This window comes from Folsomia candida, unplaced genomic scaffold (assembly GCF_002217175.1).
Source record: "Folsomia candida strain VU population unplaced genomic scaffold, ASM221717v1 Fcan01_Sc032, whole genome shotgun sequence".
NCBI classification, from domain to species: Eukaryota; Metazoa; Arthropoda; class Collembola; order Entomobryomorpha; family Isotomidae; genus Folsomia; species Folsomia candida.
Genome location: NW_019091224.1, coordinates 1,338,452 through 1,352,228, shown reverse-complemented (window position 1 = coordinate 1,352,228; position 13,777 = coordinate 1,338,452). Strand labels below are relative to the sequence as shown.

At 41.6% G+C, this 13,777-nt stretch overlaps 1 protein-coding gene across 1 annotated transcript; it reads left to right on the top strand.

Moving 5' to 3' along the window:
• Nucleotides 1-205: 205 nt before the first annotated feature.
• LOC110860425 (protein MON2 homolog) lies at nt 206-13,592 on the top strand. Its single transcript, XM_035860342.1, has 26 exons — nt 206-461; nt 583-1,023; nt 1,411-1,723; nt 1,784-1,950; nt 3,514-3,930; nt 4,298-4,644; nt 5,038-5,180; nt 5,260-5,338; nt 5,583-5,746; nt 5,820-5,927; nt 6,156-6,429; nt 6,806-7,163; nt 7,525-7,901; nt 8,424-8,586; nt 8,656-8,800; nt 8,884-9,005; nt 9,196-9,327; nt 9,407-9,617; nt 10,027-10,168; nt 10,255-10,417; nt 10,493-10,606; nt 10,686-10,811; nt 11,260-11,599; nt 12,159-12,381; nt 12,793-12,875; nt 13,107-13,592. Exons 2-26 carry the CDS (start codon nt 796-798, stop codon nt 13,256-13,258), a joined length of 5,091 nt encoding a protein of 1,696 aa, XP_035716235.1. The 5' UTR covers nt 206-461; nt 583-795; the 3' UTR covers nt 13,259-13,592.
• The last annotated feature ends 185 nt before the right edge of the window (nt 13,593-13,777 follow it).

Below are 13,777 nucleotides of genomic sequence, written 5' to 3'. Positions count from 1 at the left end.
AATTTCTTAAAAAATTAATTTCTCTCAATTTCTCTCAATCTCTTACCAGTCTAGGAGGGCAGATACTTTAATTTAATTTAACGATGGATTAATTAATTTTAATTTAAACTGCCCAGCCAACTTTAACTTTGGCTGGCCGGGAAGTTAAGAAACCCGAACGACGGAATTCGGTTGATCGGGTGACACAATGCACCAGCCGATTTTCCATCCAACTTCTTCTGCCTGCCAGCCTACAAAAAGTCGGATTTTCTAGCGAATACGAGTGAAACTGACACATCACTCATTTGAATATTGATCATCTGTCATTTAATTTCCTAACCCGTCCGGTTCCAATTAAGTTTCCACATTTCACACTAAATTCCCCCCCCCCACACAAAATGGTATCATTTCCAGCTCCAAAGTCCTCCTCCTCCTAGGTCGGCCAGGAGAAAAAGTGAAAATCAAAACAAAACAATTCAATTGTAAGTAATTAATACTTAATATTTAATTGTGATTACAACATATTCGAAAGTTCTATAACAATTAATAACAACAATTTTGTTGAGAAATTAACTAATAATTTCTATTTTTTCCACTTGACAGGAAAAATTGGTTGTGAACTCGAATTAATTAACTTAGCTTTATAAGTAATTCAAACCAGTACAAAAAAAATTGGTAATCATTGTCCCGATTGTTCGCCTCGTCCCCTGAAGCGATAAGTAAGTATTGACCTTATCGTGGTTAACATGCCAGAAAACAGTGATTTGAACTAAGTGACACCACGAAAAAATTGTTATAAATCCGCCCGTCGAAAAGATGGGCGACGCGGCGACGGAAAAGTTAATCTTCGCGTTGCAAAATGACTTGAAAACGTTGAGTTTGGAGACGAAGAAGAAGCACGGATTCGTCAAGGATGCCTGCGAAGAGGCCATCGCCAAGATTCGTGCGGCACAAAATTCCCCCAATTCCATGGCCTACATTACCAACCAGGCCCTCTACCCCGTCATTCAAGGGTGTGACACCAAGGACCCCAAAATCGTCAAGGTTCGTTCCTCATAATTAATAATTCAGGATTCATTATTGTGCAAAAATAGTGTGTTAAAATGTACAGTATTTTTGAGCACCGTTCTTCACATTCCCGGGGATTTTACACCCACAAAAAGATGCTAATCTGCACCGAGCAGGTCACAGTCATTCGAAAATACAATGTTTTATGACAAACCGAACTTTTTATCAGTGTCAAAATACTCTAGTTTTTTTAAAAAATCGTTAAAACAAAGTATTTTTCCAGCCATAAAAAGTTAATTTCTTCACAAAACCCCCCTATTTTCGTGTGACTCCCTTCTCCACGTAAATTTTCGTCTTTTTATGGCTTTCACAGCTCAAAATACTATATTTTTCCCTCATATTAACCAATTTTTTCTTATCCAGCTCTGCCTGCACTCCATCCAAAAGCTGATCACGGGCGGTCACGTGGACGCGAAGGGGGCGCGGAGTGTGTACGAGACGGCCGTGTCCCTCCTGGAAGTGGGGATGGAGGAGATCAAAGTGCTCCAAACCGTGACCCTCCTCCTCACCACGAACGACACGGTGAAGGGCGACCTCCTCGCAAAAAACCTCGTCCTCTGCTTCAGACTCCACTGCTCCAAAGACGTCACCACGTCCCACGCCGCCGGCGCCACGGTCCGACAACTCGTCTCCCTCGTCTTCGAAAGGATCGACAAGGACGAAGTCGTCACGGAAGGTAATTAATTTTAATTGGGAGTGATTAAAGTAATTAATTAATCAATTAATTAATTAATAGAATTATCACCGGAAGGGAGTGACGCCTACTTACTGTTTCAAGACCTTATCCTCCTCGTCAACGGGGAACAGCCGACATGGTTGGTCGGCATTTCAGAAATGTTCCGAACTTTTGGACTAGAATTGCTCGAAACGGTCTTGGCCAGATTTCCATTCGTATTTGAAAAGGTAGTAGATACAAATATGACTCATAATTAATTTACGACTCGTCCCCAATTTTTAATCATTTCTCGCCCTCTGGAAATTTATTTTAAAATTCTGGCCCGACAAATTTGTAAAGCACGTCGTTGCCAAATTGTTTAAAATGTTTAAAACTCCAGATTTTAACACTACTTTTTATGGAGGAAATCTCAAGTTTAAGAAGCATTCAAAAAAATTAGAAACTCGCTGAAAACTAGGGAATTCAAAACCGGACCCTTTTCTGAAAACCGGTTTTCGGGTTTTCCGGTTTTCAACCCACCAAAACCGGTGAAAAACCGGTTTTTCACCGTTTTTTGAAAGTAATATTTTGTGCACTAGATTGTTAGGCAAATTAAGTAGGTGGGTATCGTAGGTTTAAAAGCCCTAACCTTGAGAACAACGGCCTGGCGGAAAGATTTACGAAAAACGTCAAACTAATTACAAAATATATCTTCTCTAATTCTTTGAGGAAATAAATATGCTAACTTAATAGATTATCTGTTAAGGTGGTAATATTAAGATGCCAATTAATTGTAAATATATAACCGAAGCCTAGTTTTATTCTAAAAATTACAGGAAAGCACTATCTACTTCAATATCTAATCCAGAAGAAAATACTACATTCGTAGGAAAGTAGATAAAAAAGAGACCAGTGTGTCATCGTTAAGATTTTACCCATTTGTAAGGTTGCCCATTTTTGGCTAACATTTGCACTGGGTTTTGACCGGAGAAATTTGTTTCTATTCATGGACAAGATAAGCATTTTCTTAAATGCAGTGCATTTAATGCACAAGTCGGACCGCACATACATACAATTTTCAAGCAAAACTTAAAGCTGTTAAAATGCTATAACTTCAGGTTTTTGCACATGTTTCTATGTTAGAACCACCTTCGCAGTTTATTCGAAAATATAATTTGTGCAAATACTTACTTAGAAATTTGAAGTTCCGAGTATTAATTTATGAATGAAATACGGAATCGCTTTAAAGTATAAAGGGGTTAAAAAGCCGTTATCGCAGTTGGATACGAAACCTAGACTACTTGCTAATAATTTATGCAGTTTTTCAAAATCACTGCTATTAATTTTGTTGACTGTTTTTGCAACTTTTTAAATTGTGTTATTCCAAACAACTAGCAAAAGTCTTAAAAATTATCAAATAGTTTTTTAAAATAATTGCAGGCCTTAATTTTAAGCATGAATGTTATCGATTTTGTTTAAATAGCGTCAAAATTCGAAAAATAATACCGTTTAAAAATTTAAAATTTTGACGAAAAACCGGTTTTTAGAATTGGCAAAACCGGTTTTCGGTGAAACCGAAAACCGGTTTTTCTCCGGTTTTTCAGGTTTTGAAAAACCGGTGTTGAATCCCCTACTGAAAACTCACCCCCATTTAATCAATCAACTCACCCTGAGAGCAAATTTGTCGTCCAGAATTTTAAAATAAGTTCCCAGAGCGGAGAAGAAATGATTAAAAATGTGCTAATTTTGGTGATGAGTCACATTAACTACATTAATTAATTAACTAACTAATTAATTCCCCCCTCATTTAGTACGACCAATTCAGCCTCCTCCTAAAGGAACGCGTTTGCGCCATGGTTATCAAGTTATTTTCGCCGAACGCCAAATTCAAGGCGAACCACCAATCCCATCATTACCATCAAGGCGGCGGCGGCGGCGGTGGTGGGGGCGGCGGGGGAAGTGACCTCCTCCTCGACAAACCGTTCTACCCCACGTCCGTTCGACTCTTGAGAATCGTCGACATCCTGATTTCCAAATATTACACGCTTCTCGTCACCGAATGCGAAATATTCCTCTCCCTCCTCGTCCGATTTCTGGACCCGGACAAACCCACGTGGCAGCGGTGCCTGGCCCTCGAAGTCCTCCACAAGCTCATCACGTCCCCCCAACATTTGTCCAAATTTTGCAAGTCATACGATCTTAAACCACACGCTACGAATATTTGTAAGGTGAGAGAGAAAGAGAGAGAGAGAGAGAGAGAGAGAGGACTTAATTAAGTAATTAATATTATGCTAATTATTTTGCAAATTTGTGGAGCTCTAAAAATTCGCAAAGGTATAAAAATACCGGTATAAAAATGTGTTTTTGTTTGGTTTCCTTGAAGTGGATTTTTTCAAATTTCTACTATAACTTAGTTACGATTAGTCGGAAGTTGCGAAATAATTTTGCGAAATTGGGAGATCGTGGCTTTCCCAAATTTCATACTAGCTAAATTTGTACTCAATTGACACCAATTTCCTCAAAATCTGATCATTTTTTGGCCAACCTGCATTCTTAGTTTGCTAATTAACTAATTACTTAATTGCCTCTGTGCAGGACATGGTGAACGCCTTGGGAGCCTATGTCCAGTCCGTCTTTGCGAATCCAATCATGGCGGGGATGGGAGGCGGCGGTGGGGGCGGTGGCGTTGGTCCGGGGGGCAGTGGTGGAGGGGGCGGAGGTCAGCAGCTTCACGGGGGCGGGATGCAGGGTAGCAGTTTGGGCGGTGTGACGAACGGACATCATCTCGGGGGTCCGGGCGGTGGGGGCGTGGGGAGCGGGGGTTTGGGCGGCAGTGGGGGCGGATCAGTGGGCAGTGACGGGTCCATGATGGGCTTCTACTTCAGGGGCAGTTTGGTCCCCTTGATCCACGTTTATCAACCTTCCACCCCAAAACCCCAGCTGTGAGTCGGCAAAATAACCACATTTTTAATAATCATTTCTCGCCTCTGGGAACTTATTTTAAAATTCTGAACGCGACTAATTTGTCCTCAGTGAGTTGATTAATAGAATGGCTGTGAGAGTTTTTGAAATTTTTCAAAATTTTCTCAAGGCTTGGGAAACTTAAGATTTCTTCTTAAACAGTCAAAATCTGGAGTGTACATTTTTTTAAATTGGCAACTCTCTGTTCTACAATTGGTCGTACATAATTTTAAAATAAACTCCAAGAGGCGAGAAATGATTAAAAATGTGTTGATTTTGTCCATTTTTGTGACTCGTCATCAAATCCTTCGTTAACTTTTACCTCCAATTAATTAATTAATTACTTCCTTAATCACTCAATTATTTTTCCCCAGGATGGAGCTCACTGATAAACAAGAACCCCCCGCTTTTGCCACCTGTGAGTCTTACGGAGTTGCAATTTCCTTCGCCTGCCTCTCCGACTTTGTCCTCAGTTTGGTCCAAATCGAGCGAGACGTGGAAGAAGGACAGGTCGAAAGTGAGTCAGATTTTACGCATTCATTTTCACACGTGCGAAAAAAAAATCAGGACAAATTTACATAATTCTTCTTTTACAGACGCCGCAGTTTTGAAACAATTGCTCACCTCAAGTTGGCCCGGACTTCTGGCCGCGCTCAATCTTTTATTGGAAGCTAGGTTTGCAAACAATAAATTAACAAATTCACGCAGGTCTTGGTAACTTTGTAAAATCCCCAAATTCTCTAAACTTTTAGAAATATATCCAAGTAAAATTAGCTTACAGATTTTTTGTCACCTTGTAAATTCAAATCTCTTAATTTTGTAAAAATCTCGTAAAATTATTTTACAGAATTTACGGATTTTACAAATTTACCAATGACTGCGTGACCTCAATTTCCATATTTTATTTCTCCCCTTTCAGCATTGACGACGGGATAACGGAGTCGATTTGCGAGCGTTTAGTGGACCTGGCGACGTTGAGCGGGAAGGCGGGGCTGCAGCAGTGTCGCGAGTCGACCGTCTTGTCCCTCTGCGTCGCCACACTCCCTCCCCACTATGGTTACGCCGTCCTCAAGGGAACCATTGGTGAGTGGTTATCTTCTTGTGCTTATCATATATAATCATGCACCCTTTTATCAAGTTGGATTATTTATCTCAGGTCATGGCGAATCCCCGCATCCCATCAGCTACTCGGAAATGGATAATGGCAAACAACAAGTCGTCGTCGTGGGGACCAGCGTCGTCCCCTCGCTAGCTTTACCACCCAGTAAGTCCACAAAATGGAAATTGGGTCACTCTTCTTCTTCTTTTGGAAATTTTCAATTCTTTTGAAAACATTTTTTCGTAACAAATTCCACTATAAAAATCTTGAGCAGGGAGTTAACTAACAATTTCCCAGAAAAAGTTTCCAATAATTCTTCGTAAATAAATATTAAATATAAATTTCCATGAAAACATTGCTCTGATATGTACTTATCCACGTGTGTTTTCCCAGCCCTGCAGTCCACACCGGTCATGCTGACGAAGAAGAATTTGCTGGTGACGCATTCCGTGTTGCGGTTGTGCCTGGAGTCTGGCCCCATCCTGCTGACCTCGTGGCTGACCGTGTTGACAACGCTGCAACACCTCTGCTGGGTCTGCGGCATCGTCGCCAAGTCCTCCGCCGACTTTATCTCCAACCAGGTCGCGCGCCTCGGCATCGACTCCAAGCAAACCAGCTCGCTCGCCAGCAGTGTCAACAGTATTACAAACTCCTCGGGAGAATCGGGGTGAGAAATGAGTGGATTCCATTGCAAATCTGGATTTTGTGTCAAAAAATGAAGATTTTCAAATCAGATTTTTTGATTTTTTTAAATGCCCAATTTCATTCCTAAAAATGAGATTCTAAAATGAGATTCGTTATTAAATGACGAACTTTTTTAAAAGAAAATACCTAAAAACTGAATCCTCTTTCTTATTTTATATTTCTTAAAAAATCGAAAAATTGCACATAATTTTATTTTTTCTACAAATTAAACTTTCTTCTTCAAAAATTCCTCACTGCTTTTTTTTACAAAATCATTTCAATTTTGAGAAATCTAATCCACGTGCATAAATGAAATACAATATCTGAATTAATAATCTTTTTTTTCTTTATACATTTAGCTACTCGACCTCCTCGTCGACCGGATGGGGTTCGACCGGTCCGCAGATGACGTCCGGGATCACGGCGGGCGTTTCCGAGCTCAGCATCGCGTCCTCCACGAAGGGCGTCATGAAGTCTGCGCAGACGTCGAAATTGAACGGGTCGTCAGCCCTCTTGGGAGGACCCGGCTCTCGGTCCGGTTCCGCCGGGGGGGTCGGCGTCATGGGCGTCGTCGTCGACTTTGTCAGCTGTCTTTCCGGCGGCGTCATGCGTCTCATCGAGACCTCCGTCGTCCTCGATGACGTCTCCCTCCACCACGTCATCAACGCCCTCACCAATCTGAGCCAGGAAGCCATGGAAATCGCTTATTCTAATCGGGTCAGAAATTTATCAAAATTCTTAAGAGGAAAAATATCGTTCAGATTTTTAACGTTGCATTAATCGCGGGTTTTGAGTCTCAATTTTATTTATTTGTGATTTTATCCATTTTATAATTTATTTTGACTCATTCTTTTATTTAACAAATCGTACGAATTTATTCAAATTAATCAGCAATTACATATCATTTATTAAATAATTTTATTTAGCTCAACTTTCCCGAGTTAAGATAAAATAAAAGTAAAGTGAAAATCCTAGAAAACCTTTTTAATTTGTTTTTCGGACCAATTTCACTCCTTAAAATCCCAACATTTCCATAAAAAATCATGCAATAATCCTAACTTAACTCCCCTCATTCCAGGAACCCTCCCTCTTCGCGGTGGCGAAACTGTTGGAAATCGGTCTTGTGAACCTGGACCGGGTAGAAATCTACTGGCGGCCTTTGACGAACCACCTCCTGGAAGTGTGTCGTCACCCGCACATCCGAATGCGGGAGTGGGGCTCGGAAGCCATCACCTTCCTCGTCCGCTCCGCCCTGCTGCACGAGGAGAGCGAGGAGGACAAAGTGGCCGGCCTGCTCCTCAGCCCCCTCTGCGAACTCTCCTCCGTCCCCCACAACGACGTTCGCAACAAGCAGCTCATGGCCCTCTCCCAGATCCTCCACTGCAAGGGCGACAAGCTCCGGAGCAGCTGGCCCCTCGCCATCAGCATCCTCGGAGACATTTACGACAATCACAGGTAAAAATGGAACCTTTTTCAAGCCACGTCTCCGGATCTTTTAACGAGTTATAGCAAAAAATCGAGCCAAAAATTAGAAATCTCATGGCACTGATCTTTCCCTTGAATGACCCCTTATTCAAGAAAAATAATGGCGACAAAGTTCCCACGTAGGCCTGCGTTTTGGAGGAAAAAGGGAGAGAAAATTTACTCTAAAATGGAATTTTGTCCCAATATTTTTCTGCAAAGGGACCCCTCAACGGAAAGATAAGTTCCACGTGAGTCCTAATTTTTGGCTCGATTTTTTTACACAACTTACCCCACAAACCCGGCGTCTATTAAAAGAAAGATACGAGTTACACGTCGTAATGACGCCTGTTGTACGTCTAAATGTCCGCGAAATTGAGATCCATAAGACGTCGTCCAATTGGACACGTCTTAAAGACATCCATTTTACGGATATTTAGAAATCCTAATAAGCCCGTGCAACTCGTCAGTGGCTGATTGGGATGGAATTGTCCTTATTTTGTCCTCTTTTTGCAGCGAGGGTCTGATCCGGTCCGCCTTCCAATGTTTGCAACTCGTGGTGACGGACTACCTGCCGGTGCTGCCGTACGGCTGCATCCCCCCCTCCATCGACACCGTCGCCAAGTTCGCCCGGCAAAAGCAAGAGCTTAACGTCGCCCTCAGCGCCATCGGACTCATGGTCAGCTCAACTTAATCCTCATTCATGCTCTCTCTTTTTCACTATAATTAAATAATCATCCTCTTGCAGTGGAACATTGCCGACTTCCTGTACCAAAACCGGATCAAAATGTTGGACAATTTAACCCCCGAGGTCGCCGTGTTCCCCGATTTCCCCGGAGTCTCCGAAATCCCCCAGTTTGACCGACTCTGGTTAGGAATTTATCAACGATTAGGTGCGCCATAAAATTTCCTGCATTTCTCTTTTCACACACAAAGTTTAGTAACAAATTATTATTCTTTAAATTATTCAAATCAGGCGAGCTTTGTGTGGATGAGCGTCCCGCGGTTCGGAAGTCGTCCGGCCAAACGCTATTCTCCACGATTGCGGCGCACTCCAACATTTTAAGCAAATATTCATGGGACTCCGTCATGTGGCAGGTCAGAGGGTTTCCCAATTTTTGAAGATTCCTACCTCAATTTCTGACAAAATTCCCAAGTGTCCTCAAAATATTTTTACGTATTTATCATAATCACAATTATTTCAAAAAATGTGTCCATATTTGGACTAAATATTTGCCACAAATGAATATTCTCTGATAATTAAACTCTCTCATTTTTTTTGGTGCAGGTGCTATTTCCACTTTTGGAGCAGGTCGAAAAATCGTCCAAGAGTGCGAGCAGTGAAAAAGTCGACGGGCAGAACACCCTTCTCATCCACCACTCGAGAAATACGGAGCAAAAACAGTGGTCAGAGACGCAGGTGAGAATAACATGCAATTAATTAATTAATGCCACCTGATTATTCGGGGCTGAATAAATAATTCTTTTTTCCTTCTTAGGTCCTCGTGTTGTCCGGGATCTCGAAAATCTTCAGCACGAAGCGGTCGAACCTCTTGGAGATTGCCGACTTTCAAAAAGCCTGGTTCTTCTTCCTCCAATTCATGCAGAACTGGGCGATGAGCAGTAACGACGAGGTGTCCCTCGCCGCGCTCAAGTCGCTCCAGGAATCCCTCTACATTCCCGGTGGCTGCGATGTCACAGATTATGTCGGTCAGTACAAAAAAAACACTCGATTTTATTAATATATTTCCTTCCAGAATATTGCTGGTTTTGCGAAATTTTAATAAAAACGGCAACTACTTATTTATATTTGGGGCTTGTTCTTACAATGGAGGCGCAAACCATGTTCAGCCCAGATTATTTTTTGACCATGTTAGGTTTGAAGAGCAAGTCTTTAGAAACAACATTTGGTTCGGCACTTGCGCAGATGTGCAAAATTCAGCAAGTTATGGGCGCCACAAGTTCGCAAAAAGTGGTCGAGAGTGAGCTCGCTCTGGACTTTGTGGTGAACCAAATGTTGTTTCTAGAGACTTGCTCTTCCAACCTAACATGGTCAAAAAATAATCTGGGCTGAACATGGTTTGCGCCTCCATTGTTAGTAAAGTTTGTAACCTTTCAGAGCCGGAGGAGATCAGCAAGCGGAGTTGGATCGTGTACTTGGACATTGGGGAGAAAGTGGTCATCGAGCGGGGCGCCCATCAACATTTCCTCACTGCCTACGTCACCATTTTCCAGTATCTCTTCCCTCCCCTCAAAAACAGGTCGGTCAAAAGGACACCTCAAAAAAATTACAATTTATATCTTTTTTTGGAAATTGTGACGTCCTAAATTTCTATTTTCCTTTCAGACTGACGATAAAGGACTTGACGAAGCTGAATGCAATAATTGGCAAGAGTTTGGTCATCCCTTTGTCGGCCGAGGGTGCGTCCACGATACTCTTTTCCTCCTCCGACAGTGGCATGACGCCGCTGCAGGATCAAATCTATCAAGCCTACGACATCATCATTAAGGTCCGCATAAACTTGCGCCATAGTTAAACCATAATCTTGGCGAATTGATTTCATATCTTGTTTTTTTTCCTTCAGGAGTCCCTGCAAACGCCCAAACTGAAAGTCCTCCTGCCCTGCGTGATCCTCCAACTGATCGACTTTGGCGCCTATGCTGTCCGCAATACCACCTGCGCCAAGGGAATCCCACTCGTGAGTGGATTGCGACGACTTCACTTCACTTATCTGTCCAGATAAGACGACTAATTTAAATGATTTCTTTCATTTACAGGAAGGCGTCATCCCGAACTGTATGGAATTCGGGGTCAAATGTTTAAAACTCTCCGTCTCCATTTTGTCCAACATCTGCACCGAGAAGAGCGTCGTGGAGGACGACTTCTTCCAACAGGCCATGACCGTAAGAAACCCGCAAAATTACCAGAGCCCGGTTATCTATTTATTTTCAACTATTTCATTTAATGTCAAAACGCATTTTCTTTGTCGGTGTGTTAACCTTAGCACAAATTTCAATCTTTTATTTCACATATTTCCACATTTTTTCAGACATAAATTCTTCCTCTCTTATTTAAAAAAAATGCGTAAATCTTGTCCACATTTTTAGTAAATTTACTCAATATTATTATTTATTTATATTATCATTATCTATTTTATTTATGTACATAACCGCCCTCTGGTAATAATTGATAATTGATTGTAACAAATTTATCCTTTGTTTTTTGTATCCCCCTTCAAAATTTCAAATTCTTCTCCTGATTTTCTTACATATTTCGTAAATATTTTGACACTTTTTCGTAAATTCATACATATCCACCCTCTGGTTCCTAAAAAATTCATCTCTTTTTCAGAATTTCCGTCCCATCCTGGCCTCCCGTTTCCTCAACTCGGAGGGCGCGTGGAGAGAGTGCGCGGCGCAGTTTTTCCTCTCCGTCCCGCTCATGGTGGACCAGCGACCTTCGAGCGCCGCCTTTTGGATGGAGCTGGCCCACTGCGCGTCCGAGTTCCTCTTTTTCTCGTCCGGCTCAGGGGACTGGATGACGAAGAAGGGGTGGAAGGACGAGAAGATGGACGTCCGCATGGTCGGCCTCCTCAAGGACCTCGTCTTCCGGAACGAACCCGTCCTCTCCGCCCAGTTCCTCATCCAAGTCGTCAAAATCTTCCATCGCGGCTCCTGCATCAACGAGTATGGTGGGTGCAAAATAATCTCTCAGACATACCTGTTCACTTTCATTCATTTGACTCATTATGATAGTGAATGAAAATGAATTTCTTGTCATTTGAGTGAAAGATTCCGTCATTTCAGATGAATGACTGTGGGTTTCTCACTCATTTCATTTTTCATCTACAAATTCATAAATGAAGTAAGATGAAGTGAAATGAAATGAATTTTAAAGAATATCATTGAAAATATCAATCAGAAATGACGGACTTTTGAATGAAAACTCAATTTTTGAACATGTATGCTCTCAGATTTTGCAAAGTTGTCTTAATCCATTACAAATTTGATTAGTATGAAAAAGCCACGATCTTTCAATGCGCACTTTTACCCGAGATATTTGCATCCGAAGAGGAGAAAACGAGCCAAAAAAGTCGAAAAACTGTACACTTTCCAACCTTGTTGCGTGTCTTTTGCAAATTTCATCCTAATTAATTTTCCTGAGACTAATTTGCTCTTGAATCTCTGCTCTGAAAATGTGTGACGTACATTGTGCAAGCATTTTTTTTTAACTTCTTTTCTTTTTTGCAGACGGAATCAACGTTTCCGAGCGTGAGGAATTTGTCCGTTTCTGTTTCTCCTCCTTGCTCGAGTTCGTCCTGAAGGGGCCGACGAACGTGTCGGCCATCGTGGAAATGCAGAGTGGCGAAGACGGCAAGAAAATCGCCGTCCTCGCGCTCCTCCAACGATTCCAAAATATTTTGCTAAACTACAAAGAATACGTCAATCATAATTCGCACATTCCAATCCAACGGTATATAAAACTCTATTGTTTTTGCACTCCGTTGGTCAAAATCATTCATTGAATTCAGTATTCCAGGTTTACATATTACGCCCACAAAAAGAGGAGAATCTGCATGGAAGATGCAACAAGTTTTGGGAATAAAGTAATCTTGTATCCCTCTCAAAACACAGTATTTTCACGAGTTTTTAGTATTTTGACTGCGATAAAAACCCAATTTCTTTACAAAGCACGTCTATCTATTTTCGCAGGATTGCCGTAATTACTGTGCATATGCAGATTCTCCTCTTTTTCTGGGTGTAACCTAACCAGCCCTTAGAAATCTAAACCTTGCGGCTCAAAATTTATTTCGACCAATGATCTTGTTCTCATTTTACGCTAATTAATTAATTATTATGCTAATTAAGGAATTATTTTGTGCAGCCACCGCCTGGCCGAGATGAACTTTGTCCTTCGTGCGATCACTTCGCTGATTGAGAATTTGAAGACGGCGGATCCTAGTCGAGGTAAAGGTCGAGGCGTGATTTTTCCCTCACGCATCAAAATTCCGTCTTTCCAATCTTGTAAAACCGGGTTTCAGTTTTTGTTTTTATATAAAAGTTCTTATAATCTAGAAGATACTTTAAATTTTACTGGATCACATCACATTTGGTAAATTTCAAAAACTGGGAAACCCAGTTTTCCAACCTCTTCCCCCCAAAATTTGTGGGTTTCTTAACTAACGCTACTTTATGTAGTTACAGGAGGAACATGGGAGCACATAATCGGGATTTACCCCGACCTCGTGGCCATCGTGGGGCTGCCCGGCGTCGACACGTCCATCTCCATCGCCCTCCGCGACGCCCTCCTCGCCTACAAAGACCTCCTCCGCCTCCCCGACCGCAGGTGAAGAAAATCCAAAAATTACCACCAACCAACCCGGTGTGTGGACCAAGTGATAATAATTCCAACTTAATTACAGGTTTAATTAGCTAATTAATTAATTAATCATGATGCCAACCAAGCATTGTACATATGTATTTACGTGAACATGTCTCAATTCGGGTCTAGTTTTCTTCTAAATTTCTCCACTTTCTTCCCCCCACACAGAAAAAAAGTATGCGTGCGTGCGTCGAGTAGTATGAAAATAAGGCTGAAGTTACATAATTGTGCAATTATTTATACAATTTTAATAAATATTTGATAAAAATTTGAATAAAAACAAATTAAAGTCAAGTAGTAAATTCATGAATACATCTTCTTTATTAGCTCACCCTGCGTAGCACGAGAGCTATTGAATTACTCTTGTCCGTCCGTCCGTCCGTCTGTATGTTAACGGCCTTTTTGCATCAATTGATGCTAATTAAAATGTCCCTGCTCCAATATTAAAGGACTAAGGAGCACCAGTGGTATCAAACAATCGTTGACG

What these genes read in the sequence shown, in the direction of transcription:
- LOC110860425 (XM_035860342.1), top strand. Translation starts at nt 796, where the DNA reads ATGGGCGACGCGGCGACGGAAAAGTTAATCTTCGCGTTGCAAAATGAC. An exon ending in CCTACGACATCATCATTAAG is followed by an intron (nt 10,418 to 10,492) that starts GTCCGCATAAAC and finishes TTTTTCCTTCAG; the next exon opens with GAGTCCCTGCAAACGCCCAA. An exon ending in GACGGCGGATCCTAGTCGAG is followed by an intron (nt 12,876 to 13,106) that starts GTAAAGGTCGAG and finishes TACTTTATGTAG; the next exon opens with TTACAGGAGGAACATGGGAG.